Source organism: Mobula hypostoma, chromosome 26 (genome assembly GCF_963921235.1).
Source record: "Mobula hypostoma chromosome 26, sMobHyp1.1, whole genome shotgun sequence".
Classification (NCBI taxonomy): Eukaryota; Metazoa; Chordata; class Chondrichthyes; order Myliobatiformes; family Myliobatidae; genus Mobula; species Mobula hypostoma.
This window is the reverse complement of record NC_086122.1, coordinates 32,141,676-32,161,505: the sequence shown is the minus strand read 5'-3', so window position 1 is coordinate 32,161,505 and position 19,830 is coordinate 32,141,676. Positions and strand designations below refer to the sequence as shown.

The 19,830-nt window shown below is 38.4% G+C and overlaps 1 protein-coding gene across 4 annotated transcripts in view; it reads left to right on the top strand.

Annotated features, from left to right (window-relative positions):
• trappc3 (trafficking protein particle complex subunit 3) overlaps positions 1-12,269 on the top strand; it is a 49,451-nt gene extending 37,182 nt beyond the window's left edge. For 3 of the 4 annotated variants that reach the window (XM_063033614.1, XM_063033611.1, XM_063033612.1), the window contains exons 3-5: positions 1,468-1,567; positions 3,440-3,622; positions 6,529-12,268. In XM_063033614.1, coding sequence (XP_062889684.1) covers positions 1,468-1,567; positions 3,440-3,622; positions 6,529-6,648 — 403 coding nt within the window. In that variant the 3' untranslated portion in view covers positions 6,649-12,268. Of the gene's footprint in view, positions 1-1,467; positions 1,568-3,439; positions 3,623-6,528 lie in introns of all 4 variants that reach the window. The other variant, XM_063033613.1, reaches the window with a different exon arrangement.
• The last annotated feature ends 7,561 nt before the right edge of the window (positions 12,270-19,830 follow it).

Below are 19,830 nucleotides of genomic sequence, written 5' to 3'. Positions count from 1 at the left end.
ACATTCAGGCATCAGAATCAATACAGTTAGATCTAAACAAAATCCAGATGTGGGCAGATAAATGGCAGATGAAATTTATTGTAAGTTAATGTAAAGTACTACATATAGGAAGAAGAAATATTAGATATAAATATACAATGGGGGGGGTCTTGAGTTAGAAAGTGCACTGTGTGAAAGGATTTGGGTGGCTTGGTAGAATCATCACTATCAACATCTAGACAATGCAAGGCCAACAGAATGTTGGGCTTTCTAGTGCGCTCAGTGGAGTTCAAATCTAGAGACATTCTCCTTAAGCTGTATAATACACTTGTGAGGTCACACCTCGAGTACTGTGAATAACTTTGGTCTCCGTATTGTGTGAAGGCACTGGAGAGAGTCCAGAAAAGGGTGACTAGACTCATTCCAGGTCTGCAGAATATGAGCTATGAAGAAAGATTGAAAGAATTAAAGCTTTTTAGCCTAAGTCGACATAGAGTGAGAGAAGACATGATAGAAGTGTTTAAAATCATTAAGGGTGTAAGTAAGGTAGATGCCAGCTGCCACTTCAAAATTAAACGATCATTAAGAACACGGGGCCATAAATGGAGACTGGTTAAAGGGAGATTTCAGACTAACATCAGGAAGCATTTCTTTACGCAGTGAGTTGTGGACACATGGAACAAACTACCTAGCTGTGTAGTTGAGAGTAGTACTTTAGAGAGTTTCAAATCTAAACTCAATAGTTACCTCAACACACTATGCGAACAGGACTTTGGCAAGCTTTGTTGGGCTGAACAGCTTGTTCTTGTCAAAAACTTTGTAATGGTATTATGTTCTAAAGCATTTTATAAGGTTGCATAGAATGAAAGATAATTTGAACACAGTTTGCACTCACATTAAAAAAAAATCTTAAAAACCATTCTGAATACCTTACTGTCTGATGAGAAATGTACAGTAAATTTGACCTTATTTCAGTACTTTCCAAGGTGGAAACCACTGTTTTTTTAACTTGTTATTTTTAACAAACTCGTATTTTTCACACTCACTGGCAGAAAGGGGTATAGCGACTAAACTAACGATTTATCACCTTTCTCATTTTTCATTGGCTAAGTATTAGCACATTACCTGTGTGATGTAATAGTTTTAATTATATAGACTTTTAACTAAAGAATTTCTCTTACCTTTAAAAATCATAGATTTTTCAGAAGTGCCATCTTTATTTGTCTTATTCATTCGTCCCCTTTTGGCATTGTTTCCCAGCTCTTTACTTGGTTTGCTTAGCATTTGTATGCCTGTACTCTAAAATAAACTGAAATCTTAGAATTAAGATTACTGTCATTACAGACTCCTGTAAGAACCCTAAGGATCAGAAAGTAACTAGAGATGCAACAAAGGGAAAGACAGATCTGACAAAAATGTACATTAGTTTTCCAAAACGGGATTACTTTCTGCTAAATTTTGTTTGATTTACCTTGTGTTTCAATGTAGGGGATACAATATTGGTGTTAGGCTAATAGAAGACTTTTTAGCGCGTTCTAATGTTGGAAGATGTCACGATTTCCGTGAAACTGCAGATGTTATTGCAAAGGTAAATTGCAATCTGGCATGAATTGCTATAAAAATAATGCAACACTGTTTTTAATTATGTGGTAACTATTTTAACAATAACTTAATAAAATGTATATGAACACGGTTGCTGAAAGCTATGAGGAGTATAGAATACTTTAGGATTTACCTATATTTGTGTGTTTATTAGTATTTGAGCTATTTTGAAGATCTGTCTGGGGGTTAATGGAATTATTATAACATCACATAATAACCTGTTGTGGATGGAATTTTCTTCACTTCTATATCAACCAAAATGTTAAATTGTCTTGGTTGGCCTAATTTTATTTACTATAATTATTGAAGTAATTTTCAGGTTGAATTTCTAATTTGCAGTGTACCGTGATGCAAGTCTTGTTCAAATGCTTTGGCTTGCAGTTTATTCAGTAGACATTTGTCTAAAGCAATTTGTTATATAGCCAACACTTGAGGGTTTTAAGAGTTGGTTTAGAGGCTAAGCAACTGGAATGGTTTCACAAAACACTTTCCCACATGACCCAAATATGTTCATTTTCCAGATTTATTTTCTTGCCAACAGCTATCAAGATAGAGAGGTTGTGATTATGGTCACTCACTTGCTTGATCTTTTGCTAATTATTCTTGTAAAAATATTTGCCTAGATATATGTGGTCAGCAGCAAAAAATGGTGTTGCCCTCAAAGCCTTTCAGAATTTTGATTTCAGAACTTGCTAGAAATCAGTGAGGCACCTCCACAGAATATCTTTGGTCTCTAAGTAGGTAAAGTATCTAGGAGTTCTTTAACTAGTCAGTTGGAAGAATCCTCTCAGAAATTTGTGCATCTTTTATTTATTTAGAGATATGTCATGATAACAGGCCCTTCTGGTGCAATGAGCCCATACCACCCAGTTACATCCAGGTGACCAGTTAATCTACTAACCCATACGCCTTTCGTATGTAGGAGGAAAGTGGAGCACCTGGAGGAAGCCCTCATGTGAAAATGTCCCCTTGGAATTGAACCCAGGTCACTGGCTCTGTTATAGAATTGTGCTAAGCACTACACTAGTGTGCCATGCCAACAAAACAATTTAGATTTATGTGCAGAGAGCAAAGTAAAGCTGGAATATGGAGTGAGAAATAAAACATTTAAAGAAAAGGAAGTTTTTATGTCTTTGGCTTAAACCAATTTCTGAAGGATCATTGTTTGTCACTTCTGGAACTAAATTTCCTGGGCCAGAAAGGTTATTTTACAATGAATATCTCATCTAACTTTATAAAACATAACTTGCTGCAGAATGCACCAAGTATTCTGGCATATTTTCTTATTAATATTTATGGCCCAACAGCTTCAAGCTCTTGCATTTATGTCACTGCTAACCCATTTGTGGTGAGATGTGATTGTTAAAGTGTGCTGATGGAGGGACAGAATCTAGAATCAGAATTGAATTTCATTTAGATATATTGCATGGAATAGGCTCTTCTGGCCCTTCGAGCTGCACGGCTCCAGTGCCCTGCAACAACACTCTTTAACCCTAACCTAATCACAGGACAATTTACAATGACCAATTAGCCTATGTGTTTGGACTGGGGACGGAAACCGGAACTCCCAGAGAAGGGGGGGGGTGGGGACATAGCAGACTGAGGTCTTGTACAGAGGACCCTGAGATTAAACTCCGCACCTGAACTAAATTAGCTTCTTCGCACTAACCACCACACTTCGGTGGTGCCCACTGTATTTTCTATTATAATTTCTGCATTTCCAAGTTTAACTGAACGGTTACTTATGTCTATAATCTTTCTTGTTATTAATGATCTGTGTTATTGAAAGAAAGATGTTGGATATTTAAATGGAAACTTCAGATTTTCCTTTTAATGCAATTTATTTTTTTGTAAACAGGTTGCATTTAAAATGTACCTGGGTATAACTCCGAGTGTGACCAACTGGAGCCCAGCAGGAGATGAATTTTCATTGATTCTGGAAAATAATCCTCTTGTGGATTTTGTGGAATTGCCTGACAACCACTCCAGTTTGATCTACTCGAATCTGCTGTGTGGATTGCTGAGAGGGGCATTGGAAATGGTGAGAAATGAAATAGTTGTAATTTTGGCATTTAATATTTTGATGCTCAACCAGCTAAATCAGTTCAAATATTAGTTCAAATAATACAAATGTACTTGTGCATTTTTTGAAGTTGATTATTTTTTAAATTTCACCATTCATTCCTATTCTGCCATTCAATAGGATCATAGCTGATCTGGCATCCAAAGTCCTCCTTGATACACTTTTCCTATAACCTTGAATTCCCTAACTGATTCGAAATCTACCTCTCTGGGCATTAAATGCATATAAGCCCTGTGTCCCTAGGTGCTCTCTGGCAAGTTCCAAAGCTTTGCATCTCTCTGAAAGAAGAAATTCTTCCTCCTCATGGTCTCATGTTGGTATCCAGTATTCTGAAATCATAACCGCCTCTGAATTTCTCTTCCGTGACAGATGGTGGAAGCCAGATCATTAGAAGTATTTAAATTGGAGATGGATAAACATTAAATAGATTGAGGAAGAGGGGTATAAAGAAATGGCATAAAAGAGATGATGAGACCAGCGTAGCTCAACATCAGTGTTTCCCAACCTTTTTTAGCCCATGCCCCACTAAACACTTCCATACTTGTTTACCCCCCCCCCCCCCGCCCCAGCACCTTCGTACTTGCCAATGTCCCTCTTAGGCTAATTTATCTGCCTAGTCCACTTTAGTCTACTGTACCTTTATTCAATTATAAATCCCTTATTTAAATTTAAACACACCTATTTCCTCCAAAATTTCTTCCTCCCAAACTGAATGCAAATTCAGTTGTCGTTTGAATGCTACTTCCTAAGGGATCTTTTCCACTGAGGGCTTTCATTAAACCTGCCTTATTATCCAGTACCACATCCAACTTGACCTGTTCACTGGGCAGCTTTAAATTCAATTATCTTAGCAAATTATTGTGAACGTACTCTGAATTTATTCTTGTAGCTATTTTTTTTAACCTTAATTAACCCAAACGCACGGGTTAGTCTAACTGCTCTTTTTGTATGTTCCTTTTACCGATTTGATTTATACTCTTTCAAACAAAGTGGCTACTTTTTGGGGAATTCAAAGTACATTTATTATCAAAGTATGTATAAACCTTGGGATTTGTCTGCTTACAGGCAGCCGCAAAGCAAGAAACCCGAAAGAACCCAATTAAAAAAAAACCACCCAATCCACAGCGAAAGAAATAAAACACAAATCGCGCAAACAATAGAAGCGAGCAACAGCATTCCGAGCCAAATTGAATCCTTGGATCTGAATACCCGGAGCAGCCTGGAATAGGCCCAGTCAGACTCAGTTCATCATGGCGAAGCCCGCAGACACGAAGCACAGCAGTCAGGGCAGTCTCTCAGCCTCAGGGTGATATAGACTGTGCCCTCTCCTCTGGTCCTGTTACCCTGCCTTTCTAATCACAAACGAGAGAAAGTCTGCAGATGCTGGAAATCCAAGCAACGCACACAAAATGCTAGAGGAACTCAAAAAAAGACAAGATCCTCTTCATTGTTTGTGGTGATAGTTTACCACAATTTACTTCAGAAAAGATATTATTAATAATGTTTTTAGTCAAATTTCTTGCCTTTCGAACTACTAGTAAGCTGTTTCTCGACTTCAGTAGTTCCATCTTAAACTGGATCTCCACTTCACTTTGACTGCTGTCTTTATTCACTGTGGTTTCTTACCCCATACTTCCTTCTACAACCCTAAAGCCTGTTCTTGCCCATTGAGAGTTGTAATGGACTTCACAACATATTATTTACCCTAAGAAGTGTCTCAGCCCAAAACGTCGACGATCTATTAACTTCCATTGATGTTGCCTGACCTTCTGAGTTCCTCCAGCATTTTCTGTGTGTTGATCTGGATTTCCAGCAACTGCAAAATCCTTTGTTTTTTTTTAAAATTCCCTTTTCTGTCCTTGCCCTTTAACACCATACTTAAATTTCTACTATGTTGACTCAGGCCTAGGGGGCCGGCATCGGGCACGATGACGGACTCTCCCCTTCTCCCTCTCCCTCATCAGTGTGTTCAGTTCATCTACATTAGCCGCGCTGCTGTCTTCTAGGAGCGTGTTGACCATGGTCTTGGGAGGGCGCCCAGGGTTCATCCTCCTGTGCTTGGGCTCCCATATGATTCTAGACTGGCAGGTAGCTCGGGGTGGCGTAGACAGTGTCCCGCTAGTTGCAGTCTTCTCGCCTCAATTTAGTGTTGAGCATCGGTAGGTCATTATAGACCGTACTTAAAACTAGCTTTTAAAAAAGAAGATTTTGCCATTTCATTCAGTATTGTTTCGAGTTTGATATCTATTGTTTTGACCCATTTGGTACTTTTTTGTGAAAGATTGTGGAATTTTATGTTTGTATTTTGAACAATGTAATCCTTGTTCACTGAGAAGTTGATAATTTTCTCATTGGTTTCCATTATAATAGATAACCAGAACTGCAGCTGTCTTCCACACATTGTAGTCTTCCTGTCATTTCTTTGATTAAAATTGAATATTGCATTTGATTATTTGGTTAATATTCTTCATGGAAACATTTGCATCTGATCTTGAACAGGAAATTAAAAGCTTGTAAGTTGGGATGTGTGTGTGTGTGTTTTTTAAATGGCAATGAAACATGTTTAATCTAGAATCAAAATCAACCTTGAAATCTTTTGATTGTTAATATTGTCCTACTGTATTCCATTTTCTTTTGCTATGTCAACAAAGGATTGTCTATTGCTTTTGCTGTTGCAGATTTCAAATTCCAGGATCTATCACAGAAGAGAACCAAATAGGCCAAAAAATAGATATCAAATTCAAAATAATAGTGAGGATGACCCATATTTAACTGATCTTGCTCTGAAACAATAACTATTCTGACCCCCTGTGTGAAGAATGTTGATGGAATTTAAAATACCATGTGTTCTCTTGTGTTGTCAGGTTCAAATGGCCGTCGACGTGAAGTTTGTCCAAGACACACTCAAGGGTGACAATGTGACAGAAATCCGAATGAAATTCCTTAAAAGGATTGAAGAAAATCTCCCAGCAGGAGAAGAGTAGCATTTCAGTCTTTTCCTGGACAGTAAGAAGCTGAAGATAGTCTGTTAATGTAGATTGTTGCAAAGTTACTTTATTTGAAACATTTGATTGTTAAAGTGCAGGAATGGAAAACAATTTATAGCCATGAATGGACCCCTTTGAGTGAAGTTGAATACCTCTGCACTTTCACTTATTTGAGCTCTGAGTTTGTGGTTTGTTTGTTTAATTATTTGCATCTTCTTTTAATTATCAAAATCATTTGACCATCAATTATTTTTTTTCCTTATGGCCCTTTATTTATGATCTAAAAGCTAGTGTTGAGCACTACCTCCACCTTCTCACCGCGCACTCCTCTGTTTTCTTTCTGAGGTTGTTACCTTCAAAGCTGCTCTGAATGGCTGAACAGTCACATCACTGATGTAATTCTGATTAGGATCATTTCGCTTGTGTGATTTAGTACATTAACTTTATTGGCACTGAAGTCATGCTTGTATGGCACCTAATGTACTGTAGGAAAACTTAGAAAATGGGAAAACAGAAATTATTGTATTTGATTTACAAATACCTGCTAAAACAAAAACCTGTAGTTTCTGGCAGTTTTGGACAAAACCACTGAGATGTTCATTTTTTTCCCAACGTTTTCAGACGACTTCTGCAATGATCGAAGATGCTAAGCTGCCTGCATCCTTATAATTTGATTCTATTTGTGCACAATTACTCAACAATTGATTTTGGTCTATATGCTTCAGCATAAGTCTTCCTTCGAGCTGTTTGTGTGGACTGTGCAATGAATTGCTTTTGTGATATTACTCCGGAAATCGAGCATTAGAGATGGCTTCACCTAGTCTTTCTGAAGTGGGTCATGAATTCCAGTGCATTCTTGTGATTTGAGCTTGATGGGATTATAATGAGGTCACAAAATTATAATTCTAAGAACTAGCTGCAGATTTGTAGGTGTTACGTAGGACTGATCCAACACTGTACTGAAAAGCTACGGTGAAATTGTAGGCGGGCAGACTTGAAAATATCTACTGCTTTGTTTTTAACTATTTGAATTGGTTATGTTAGCATTCCAACAAATGGATGCCTTATGGGTTCTCATTTTTATCTACTTCCCAGTACTAGATCTGTAAGCTTTATTTTTACTTGCATTATTGGAGTTCTGAAAAGGCTTAAATGCATTGCTACAGCTTTGGTTTTATCGTGATGTATTTAACTTGAATTCTTTTTTGTTTCTCCTGACTTTGCTGGTTGGAGCATTCACAATATAGTTTTCTGTACACATTGGAAAATAACACTGATGTCCTAATCTGTCCTCAGTGTTTCTAGCTAAGAATCTCATTTTCCAGCAGCTCTCTTGTCAGTATGATAGTGTTGATTCTGGTATTTTCTGATGAGAAACATATGTATGTTTACTTATTCCTGGTAGTAACTGGTAATCCATTACTGCTGTACCAACAACAGATGTCTGGCAGTACGGAATTTTTTTTTTAAAAGAAAACACATTAAAGGTTCTCTAAAGGAGGAAAAAGAAGATATATTCTATTTTCAAGTAAAAGAAGTTAATCCTTTCCACTCTAGAAATTATTCTGCTTAATAGCTAAACATCCAGTTTATGCCTTTCAGTTGCAGCTTTGCCTGAGTATTATTTTGATGTGTTGAGGACTCTGGAGCTGTCTGGAAGATATAGATATGATTTGGTAACAGTAATTGAAACATATATGGTGTTTGTTTCTTGTTGCAGCTTACTTTTTTTCAAAATTCCATTTGTACTATTATTTGAATAATATTTTGCCCTTGTAATTTAAAATTCAGAGAATGGTCATTACGATTCTTTGCCATATCAACATTGATTTCATACTGGTTTTAGCTAGGCATCTCCTGTTTAGCTGCATTGTTGCAAATTCTGAGTGCGCTAACATTGATCAAAAACTTGAGATACTTTACCCTTGGGTAAGAATGAAAGTTATGATTTTATATCTGTAGAAATGTGAATTCTTCCTTCTCAAAGTGGCTTTAAAGCTGGTAACAATTCAAATTAAAAGCAAGGAAAGGTAAGGGTGCCCATGTGTAGGAGACATATCAATGGAAGTGCTCACATGAGTTTCAAATACAGAAAATTTATGGGTTGCACCATTATAAGATAAAGGTTGTATTAAAGAACCTCGTTTAAAACCAAAATTTCCAATATGAACTAAACTTGAAAGTGAAATGTAGCAGTGACCCAGATGAAAGGCATATATGATGGATCATAATTTATTTTTAATTCAAGAACCCTGCAAATATTTATAAAACAAACTCACACAAACTTACTGGTTTGTATGTTAAATTATAATTTCTGTTCGATACATAATTTTATTTTTGGATCACCTCTCATATTCAAGACCAAATCCTCGTTTGTCATGGAAATAAAGTCTGGCACCAAATCATCTCCTTTTATAATGTTTTCCTCTTAATTCCAATTATATTAAATTTTTATGTACAGTTTTTGCCTTTGTGTTTATACTGAAGGAGAAGAAGAAAATTGTTATGGTGAGCTTGCAGCAAAAACCCTTGGCACTTGCTCCAGTTGTATTGGAGCAACCTAAGAGTAGTCATAGACTCAGAAAAGTACAGCGCAGAAACAGGCCAGCCAAGGATCTGCACTGAGAAAATTGTCCTGCTCAGATTAAAATGGTGTATCCTGTTTACACAACATGCAGACAATTACAGGTGACCCTGGTGCGATGGCGTTCAGTTAACAGGAATACACGCTTACAAAAGTCAAAAATGGCTTTTTAAATGTGAGAAATGGAATAAAATTAATTCACAGAATTTATGTGGGTTTAGGGTGGGGAAAGAAAAAAAAAAGACGACTGAACAGAATATAGATTTTTTCCAGTCATGTTTGTTGCATGCATAGTTGACACAGCTTCATGTTGTGAAAAATTTCAATAGGGACCATTTTCACGAGATGATTTTTCTTTCAGCCACTGAATTTTCCGTCCATTGGCACCAGATTAGTAGTTTCTGGGTTGGTGCCTGTGGAAGGAGATAAGAAGATTCTGTTTATAAAGTTGACTCTTTCAGTTAAATTGTTCATTAAAATAAATGGCTATGACCCAATGTATTTAAGATGTATTTTGGCCTGCCTCCCTTCCAAGTTTCGAGGCTTCTGGGAGGTGAAATGAGGAGACAGGAGAAGAGGAAAATAATTTTGTTGTTTAAATTGCTCTTGAAATTTAATACAATAGTTGCAAACCATGTTCTAAATTCTATAGGAGCTGGATAAATTTAACTATTAGAAACCATAGAAAAACTACAGCACAGAAACAGGCCTTTTGGCCCTTCTTGGCTGTGCCAAACTATTTTCTGCCTAGTCCCACTGACCTGCACACGGACCATATCCCTCCATACACCTCCCATCCATGTATCTGTCCAATTTATTCTTAAATGTTAAAAAAGAACCCGCATTTACCACCTCATCTGGCAGCTCATTCCACACTCCCACCACTCTCTGTGTGAAGAAGTCCCCCCTAATGTTCCCTTTAAACTTTTCCCCCTTCACCCTTAACCCATGTCCTCTGGTTTTTTTCTCCCCTTGCTTCAGTGGAAAAAGCCTGCTTGCATTCACTCTATCTATACCCCTCATAATTTTATATACCTCTATCAGATCTCCCCTCATTCTTCTACGCTCCAGGGAATAAAGTCCTAACCTATTCAGCCTTTCTCTGTAACTGAGTTTTTCAAGTCCCAGCAACATCCTTGTAAACCTTCTCTGCACTCTTTCAACCTTATTAATATCCTTCCTGCAATTTGGTGACCAAAACTGAGCACAATACTCCAGATTCGGCCTCACCAGTGCCTTATACAACCTCATCATAACATTCCAGCTCTTATACTCAATACTTTGATTAATAAAGTCCAATGTACCAAATGCCAATTGTTGAAAGTAAATCTTGCTCCTGCATCAATTTTCTTGTTCTTCAGTAATTTTGTATCTCCCCAAGTAGAAAGACCATATTAAAACCCAATGCAAATATTAGATTGGATTTCTGTGCATTCCATACTGAACTATAAAATTTTCCAAATATTTAGGGAAAGTGAAAGTGCTTTCTTTTGTGAATGTGGATCATATTCGCCCATCAGTTGATTGGAATAAGGAAGACAAAAGTAAAAGTTAAAATGTTTCTGAATATAATAGTGGATTGAGTTAGAGTTAGGAGTTCTATCACAATTCTAATTTCATTATGAAATTTTGTATCTCAGAATTACAGTCTTTATAATACAGACTTGGCTTTCATCCTTGTGGAAAACAGCCCATTCATAAACATTCACTTATCCGTGAAGATGTTTTAATTGCAAAGTAAGTAGAAAGAGCTTCACACATTCTGCTTATTTTATCCCATGGTCATTAAAAGAAATGGACTTGGTAAATTGTAAAATTTGATTTATAGTGTGACTCAGCCCACACTATTTTGTTTGCAGCTGTGATTGGCAGACCAGATGCCTGTCTCCTCTTGTATTTAATTTTTGAAACAACAAATGGTGCAGAATATTTCTGTGTTGATTGACAACTATAGACCCAAGCAGGGGAAGTTAGTTTCCATGCCTACTACAACTCAATCTTCCTGGTAATTCAGTAAACACCACATTTAAATTCTGTGTGGATGCTGGTTTGTTGCCACTATTATTACAGATAAGAAAACAGCATAGCATATCACTGTGCACGTCAGGTGGAAGTTAAAAATTCTGTAAGCAAATCTGTAATTTTCTGTCACTGTTTACCTTCACATTTAATAAAAAAATTTGTAATTTATAGATAACTTACCAGGCTACAAGTTTCTTTTTCCACAGGCTGAAGAGTTAATTTGTTAAACTTTCCTGTCAATCTGATCCACCTATTGGCAAATCTGCCTTTTCTGGGCAAAGCCTGTTTCAGTCATTGACAATAAGGCATTTTGTGATGTAAATCTAATGTGTGGAAGTGCTGGAGCCAAAACCACCTACAAAATGTGTTGGAAAAAATTTTTGACAGCAGGCAAAGTCATGACTAGATTAATAACAACAAATTATTTCAATGTCTCTGGCATTATGAAAAATGTATAAACTGATAAAATGTAATACTCGTGACACCAAAGGCACTTGCAAATTTTCACAGATGTACTGTGGACATCATTCTAACTGTCTGCATCACCGTTTGGTAGGTGGTACGACTAGCTGCAGAGAGTTGTAAACTTAGCTGCATCATGGACACTAGCCTCTGTAGTATCCAGGACACCTTCAAGGAGCAATGCCTCAAAAAGGTGGTATCGGTTATTAAAGGCCCTCATCACTCAGCTCATGCCTTGTTCTCATTGCTGCCATTGGGCAGAAGCTACAGATGTTTGAAGGTACACGTTCAACAATTCAGGAACAGCTTCTTCCCTTTTGCCATCAGATTTCCGAATGGATATTGAACCCATGGACGCTACCTCACTTTTAAAATTTTTAATTTCTTCACTATTTTAATTTAACTCTTATATTTTTTTGTAATTCATATTTTTTTCTATTATGTATTGCATTGTATTGCTGTTGCAAAGGACAAATTTCATGACATATACTGGTGATATTAAAGCTGATTCAGATTATTATAATTATATTAATGATTAAACTCAAAAGTACAACTAAGTTTGAATAAGTAGCTGAGATTTACTTTGGCCCTTTTCAAGAAAAAAATTTTCAGTTTTTTTCTTCATTCATTGCCTCCTTTGTAATATTTGTTGTTTATTTCGGGCAGTGGCTGAATTCGAGGGCTGATTGAATTACTGGAGCATCATGCGAGGAATCACAGGAAGCCGTGAGATTTAAGTTTGCTTTGGTCAGAAACTTCCCAATGGAAACTTGTACAGCATGAAGGGTGGCAGTAATTTGTGGAATTGCCTGACTTCCATGCAAAATCTATTTTTATTTCCTGAGTAATGTTATATTTGCTGATACTCTTTATAAATGACATTACATTTCATTAGACACTAATTACACTGTTTTATTTTGGTGTAACATAAGAAAGCAATGGAGCCTGAAATAATGATGAAGTTAAATCTCAAAGTTCAAAGTAAATTTATTATTGGAGTACATAAGTGTAATCATATGTGTGCAGCCCTGAGCTTTGTTTTCTGGGCTTGCTCAGTACAAGAAACACAATAGAATCAATGAAAGACTGCACCCAACAAGATGGCCGAACACCAATGTGCAAATGAACAAACTGCAAATACAAAAGAAATAATAAGTATTGAGAACATGAGATGAAGAGCCCTTGAAGGAGAGCCCATAGGTTGTGGGAACAATCCAGTGATGGGATGAATGAGGTTGAATTGTCATATGTGCAAATGCAATAGAAAAGTTGAAGCAGCATCCGGGACACGTAGCATCAGATACACACCATTCGCAAGAAAAAAAGTTAAAAATTATACAAGAAAGAGCACAATTAGAGCAAAAAGTCTAATTGTGGTCATAATGTTGCTATACTGAGATAATCATGGTTGTGCAGGTTGGCTCAGGAACCAGATTATTGAAGGGAAGTAGCTGGTACTGTGTGCAAAATAAATGTTCTTGAAGTTCCCTGATGATCACTGCAAGAACATAGCATGACCCACATAGTGGAGATCTTTGGTAGATGTTGCTTCAAATATGTACTACTGATGGTGGGGGGACAAATGTTTCCGTGAAATGCTGGGCGGGGTCCACTGGATCATGATGTGTCATGATGATACTTTCAATAGTACATCCATAGAGTATTGGCAGGGGGATGGGAACCAGAGTGATAGGTCAGATGACAGAGCAGTTGGTGTAATGGTAGATACAATTTGTAGAGACTGGGAAGGAAAGGGCAGTGGATAGGCATAAATACAATCAATTGGATGAGTACAGAAAAGATGTACATGAGGTTGAAAGAGTACAGAGAAAATTTACAAGGATGTAACTGGGTCTGGAGGACCTGAGTTATAAGGAAAGATTGAATAGGTTAGGACTTTTTTTCCTTGGATTGAGAGGAGATTTGATGAGGGGTATAGATAAGGATTTTTCCACTGAGGTTGGGTTAAGGGTGAAAGATGAAATGTTTAAGGGGACATGAGGGGAAACATTCACTCAGAGAGTCATGAGAGTATTGAACGAGCTGTCGGCTGGAGTGGTGTATGTGAGCTTGATTACAATGTTTAAGAGAAGTTTGGATAGGTACATGGATGGTAGGGGTATGAAGGGCTACGGTCCCAGTGCAGCTCATTGGGAGTAGGCAGTTTAAATGGTTCAGCAAAGACTAGATGGACCGAAGGACTTGTTTCTGTGCTATATATTTCTAGGACGATGACTCTTGGAAGTATTCTATAAATACCCACCCCCAATAGCAGCAAAAACATTGAGGAGCAGATTGGGAGGCTGAATTTTGAAAAGGTGCAAAAATAACAGGGTTGTTGTCATGGGTCGGCTTCCTAATATTGATTGGCTCCTTCTTAGTGCAAAAGGTTTCAAAGGGGTGGAATTTGTTAGCTGTGTCCAAGAAGGCTTCCTGACAGGCTGACTAGAGGGATCTGATGTCTGGCAATGTACCAGGTCAGGTGTCAGATCTCTCAATGGGTGAGTATTTCAAAGACGGTGACTGAAGTTCCCTGACCTTTACCAGAGCCTTGGAGAGGGATAGGAGCAGACAATATCGGAAAATATTTAATTGGGGGAGAGAGACTTAAAGTGCTATTAGGCAGGAATTGGGAGCATAAATTGGGAACAGATGTGCTCAGGGAATTGCAAAAGGGAAATATGGATGTTGTTTAGGGAGCATTTGCATAGGCTTCTGGATGGATTTATCCCATGGTAGTGATGGTAGGGTGAAGGAAACATGGTTGACAAGAGGTGTGCAACATATAGTGACAAAGCAAGAACCTTACATAAGATTTGGGAAGCAAAGATCAGACAGGACTCTAGACTAGAGTTACAAGGTAGCCAGGAAGGAGCTTAAGAATGGAGTTAGAAGAGCTAGAAGGGAGCAGGACAATGCCTTGGTGAGTAGAATTAAGGAAAACCCCAAGGCATTCTACACATATGTGAAGAAGAGAAGGATGACTGGAGTGAAGATAGGACAGATGAGGGATAAATGTGCTGGAGGTAGAGAAGGTCCTTAATGAATACTTGCAGTGTTCACCAGTAAGAGGGACCTTGACGTTTGTGAGGACAATGTAAAGCATGCTAAATATGCTGGAATATATTACCATTGAATGAAGATGTACTGTAACTTTTGAAAAACTATTAGAATATGTATGACCCTAGGAATACTCCAGGTTACTATGGGATGTGAGGGAAGAGATTGCTGCACTGTTTGCGATGATCTTTGTGTTCTCACTGACCATAGAAGCAGTACAGAATATTGGAGGGCAGCAAATGTTATCCCTTTGTTCAAAAACATAAGGCATAATTCTGGGAATAATAAACCAGTGAGTCTTACATCGGTGGTGGGCAACTATTGGAGAGAATTCTCAAGGGCAGGATTTATAGGCATTTGGAGAAGCACAGTCTGATTAGGGATAGTCAGCATGGCTTTGTGGGGGACAGGTTTGTCGGGCAATATTTTCCCTTGAGAAAACCGTGCTGACTGCGGCCTATTTTATCGTGTGCCTCTGAGATCTCATCCTAAATAATTGACTCCAACGTCTTCCTAACCACTGAGGTCAGTAACTGGCATATAATTTCCTTTCATCTGCCTTGCTCTCCCTTCTTGGAAGAGTGGAGTGACATTTTCAATTTCCTAGTGTTCCAGAACCATTCTAGAATCTAGTGATTCTTGAAAGATCATTACTAATGCTTTCAAAGTCTCTTCAGCCACCTCTTTCAGAACCCTGGGGTGTACACCATCTGGTCCAGGTGACTTATCTACTTTCGGACCTTTCAGTTTCCCAAGTCCTTCTCTTTCTTTCTTTTTTAAATCTTTTTATTAATTTTTCCAAAGTTATAAACAAAATAAGAATGTTGATACGAAGAGATTGGAATAATCTTATTGTTAATAAACATATACAGAAAAGATTTCAGATAACACAGGTATAATAGACTTGCAAACTCATGGTGAATTAATCATAAAGTCCTTCTCTTTAGTAATGGTAACTTCACACACTTCATGACTCCTGACATCTGGAGCTTCCACCAGTTACTGATACAAAATACTTAGTCAGTTTGTCCACCATTTCCTTGTCCCTTTTACTACCTCTCCAGCGGTCCAATATCCACTCTCACCTCTCTTTTACACTTTATGTAACTGAAGAAACTTTTGCTATCCTCTTTTATATTATTGGCTAGCTTGATTCATCTTTACCTTCTTGATGATGTTTTTAGTTGGCTTCTGTTGGTTTTTAAAAGCTTCCCAACCCCTCTAACTTCTCACTAATTTTTGCTATATTATATGCCCTCCCTTATGCTTTTATGTTGGGTTTGACTTCTATTATAACAATATATGGATTGAGTCAGAGATTGGTTTAGAGATTGGTTTTTTTACAGAGTAATAAGTGCATGGAATGCACTGTTGGAGTTGGTGATAGAGGCACATACAATAGTGAAATTTAAGAGGCTTCAGGATAGGCACATGGATGAAAGAAAAAAGGAGAGCTCTGGGGGAGGGAAGTATTAGATTGATCTTGGAGTAAGCTAGAAAGGCGCACGACAATGTGGGCCAAAGAGTCTGTGCTATGCTGTAATATTCTATGTGTTTGATGACACACTGAGTCTTCAAAGAAAGTTATGACAAAGCCTTTGATTCTGTCTATCAAAGGAACTTGCTTAGATATCCTAACACAATATTCATATTTATCCATAATTTGGCAAAGTAGAGAAAGCAGTCTGTATTCCTGGTCTCAAATATTAGTTTGATTATGTACTATTGCTGAACTTATAGTTTGGGTAAAAGACAGATGCCACCTTTACCACTAGATGGCAGCATTGTACCAAAAGATGAACTTTTATAACTTCACTATATTTTCCTTAGGGCCATTCCTAAAAGTGTGAATGAGATAGCCTTAGTATAAAACACAAAGTTCAGAAAAATTAATGTCTATCAATTTTGACTGCATAAGAATTGTGATTTGAAATATTAAAAACTACACCGAGGCGTTATTGCAAAATGATAACGTGAGAGTTGCTGGACAGGGGGAACAACTGATACAAATTAAGGTATTCCAAATGTTGAATGAATGATGGGAAAGGCTGGGAATAAATAAAAAGTCAGTGAACATCGTCAGGGCAAAAGGGACGCCCATCACCCAGGACATGCCCTCTTATTGCTACCATCAGGGAGGAGGTACAGGAGCCTGGAGGCACACACTCAGCGATTCAGGAACAGCTTCTTCCCCTCTGAAAGGGCAATGAACTCTCAAACAGTAGCTCATTACTTCTTTTTCTCTTTTTGCAATACACACACACACACACACACACACACACACACACATATATACATTACATTAAATAATATATACACACAGTAATATAGTTTTATTATGTATTGCAATCTACTGCTGCCACATAACAGCAAATTTCATGACCTATGCCTGTGGTATTAACCCTGATTCTGATAGTCATTTGTTTGTTACGTGCTGTGTCATTGATCTGGGCAATCATGATTGATCGTGGCAAATTTTTCTGCAGAAATGGTTTGCCATTCCCTTCTTCTGCGCAGTGTCTTTACAAGATGGTGACCCCAGCCTTTATCAATACTCTTCAGAGATTGTCTGCCTGGCGTCAGTGGTCGCGTAACCAGGACTTGTGATGTGCACCGGCTGCTCATATGAGCATCCACCATGCTCCTGCAACGCCTGAGTCAGCAACATCAGCCCGGAATTGGTCGTCCCAGAGCTGCGCAGGGCCGCATTCCCCAGGCGCCATTTTCCAAGCCGCGCCTGGAGACTGTTGGAGAACAGTTGGCCGACGAGCTCCAGGAATGGGAACAAACCCGCTGTACAAATAAAAGCGTTGAAATGCCACTAGCAGACCAGGAAGTCGATAGAACCCCAACCGCCTTGAAAAGAAAAAAAAAACGAAGCATTAAAGGGAGGAATTTAAACTGTTTTCACAGATGAGATAGAAGAGGCAACCACTGAGCATCCTAACTCCGCCCAAATCTACACATTTATTATGCTCAATCATAAATCCCTAGAGATCTGGAAAATGAGACTAAGGAAGTTCTAAGGAGGAAGGTGTTTCTCCTGATTGAGAAGTCTAGAATGAGGGGTCATGATCTTAAGAATAAGGGGTAGACCACTTTGGATGGTGGTGAGTCGAATCTCTGGAATTGTCTACCTCAGAGGGCTGCAGATGCTCAGAAGGGAGGTGGGTAGGTGATTGAATATGCAAGAAACTTGGGAAGGGGGGTAATGGAGGATGGAAAGTGGTAGCTTGAGGTAAAGGTTAAGCCATAAACTTGTTGAATTTTGAAGTAGTATGGAGGTAACCACAGCATTCCTATATGGAGCCTGTATTAATACTAATGTTGGAGCCTATTAATGTCTTTGAAATTTAATCTATATATGTATAACACGAGGCAACTGCTTTCAAGTGGACATCCCGTTGCCTACTATATAAAAAAGATAATTTATTTCCTAGTGAAGCCAGTGGGATTAATATAAGTAAGTTCAATAGGATACCTTAAGTGTGTGCTTGGTTTCTCTAAAAGGAAGTAGCTAAGTTTTGTCTCTGTCACATTCTAGTTTTTTAAGCCATGGCTCATTCTTTGATATTGTTACGAAAACTGTTTACTAAAATTTTAGGTGTGATTTTATCTTAAATTCTTCACTCATCCCTCCTTTTAATTCTTTTGTCGGGTTATGGTCTTGTGATTATAATTCTGCGTTTGTTATCGACTGGTTCTTTGCGGGATGTTCAGGGTCGCCACGGTAGTGCAGCGGTTACCGTGATGCTATTACGGCTCGGGGCATCGGAGTGCGCAGTTCAGATCCGGCGTCCTCTGCAAGCAAGTTTGTACGCGCCTTCCCGTGTGCGCGTAGGTTTCCTCTGGGTGCTCTGGTTTCCACCTGCAGTCTAAAGACATACCAACTAGTAAGTCAGTTGGTCATTGTAAATTGTCCTGTGGTTAGGTTGGGGTTAAATCAGTGGCAGCACGGCTCGAATTGCCAGAAGGACCTATACTACGCAGTATCTGAAAATAAATAAATATAGCCTTAATCAGCACAATCTTATTTTGACATGATTTCTGCTTTGCCCACTAATGACATGTAACACTGTGCAGAAAAGAAGGGTAGGACCCCTTGGCGTTTCCATTTGGTACTGGGCCCAATAATAATATCCATTTGTAATCTGGACAAGATCAGCTTAGAACATTGAACTGAACCAAGAATGTATGTGGGCCGCTGTTGTGTTTTCAATTAAATTTACTGTTCTGATTAAAGAGATTCCAAGAACCAATTTTACAATCTACTTAATTGATTGCCCGACTTGCATGCACATTATCATGTAATGAAGTTCTTATTATCTCAAATTTAATTGATAAGCTTCTTCAATGTAATCAGCTGTTTCTAAAAGAAGCAGCATATGGTGAATGGAGATTGTTTTAAAGCCTCATTTCCTGCAAGATACCGGGATATTTCTTGTCGATAACGTGCTGGTTGTGAGCTTACTTTGTGACAGCGAATCTCTGTGGGTTAAGTGCATTATTAAAAGTCACCTGCCTAATTCCAAAGAATTTCAAACTGTTATTTAAAAAAAACTCCGAGAGGACTACAACCTTGTCACTGGATCCGGAGGTTTGTGTGCCTCAATGAGCCGGAGAGCTACGTTGGCTGGAGTCAGGGCTTTATGCTTTGGCTCTTGGTAGGGTCACCCCTGCCAAACAGGTCAAAGGGTAGAGGCCAGACTAAGAGTGGTCCATCGGTCCTCCAGGTTCGGGGGTTCTGCTCCAGGATAACAACCCTGACTGGTAAAATAAAATTGTTACTGAAACAGCAATGAAGAATCCTTCTACATCTGAGTGTGACGGTATTCCTGAGTCTCCACCCGGGACTTGCACGGCTGACAGTAGTGAAAACCGAGAGGAAACTACTGACATGATGAAGCAAGCCCCGAACACCGCCAGAGATGGAGGACTTGCATTGTTGCCCTAAGTGCCAATGGCATAATGGGCAGTAAGTTATTTAAAAAAAACATGAAGTGGACCTAGAGAAAGTTCTGTTACTACTTAGGAGATCTATTTACAGGAGT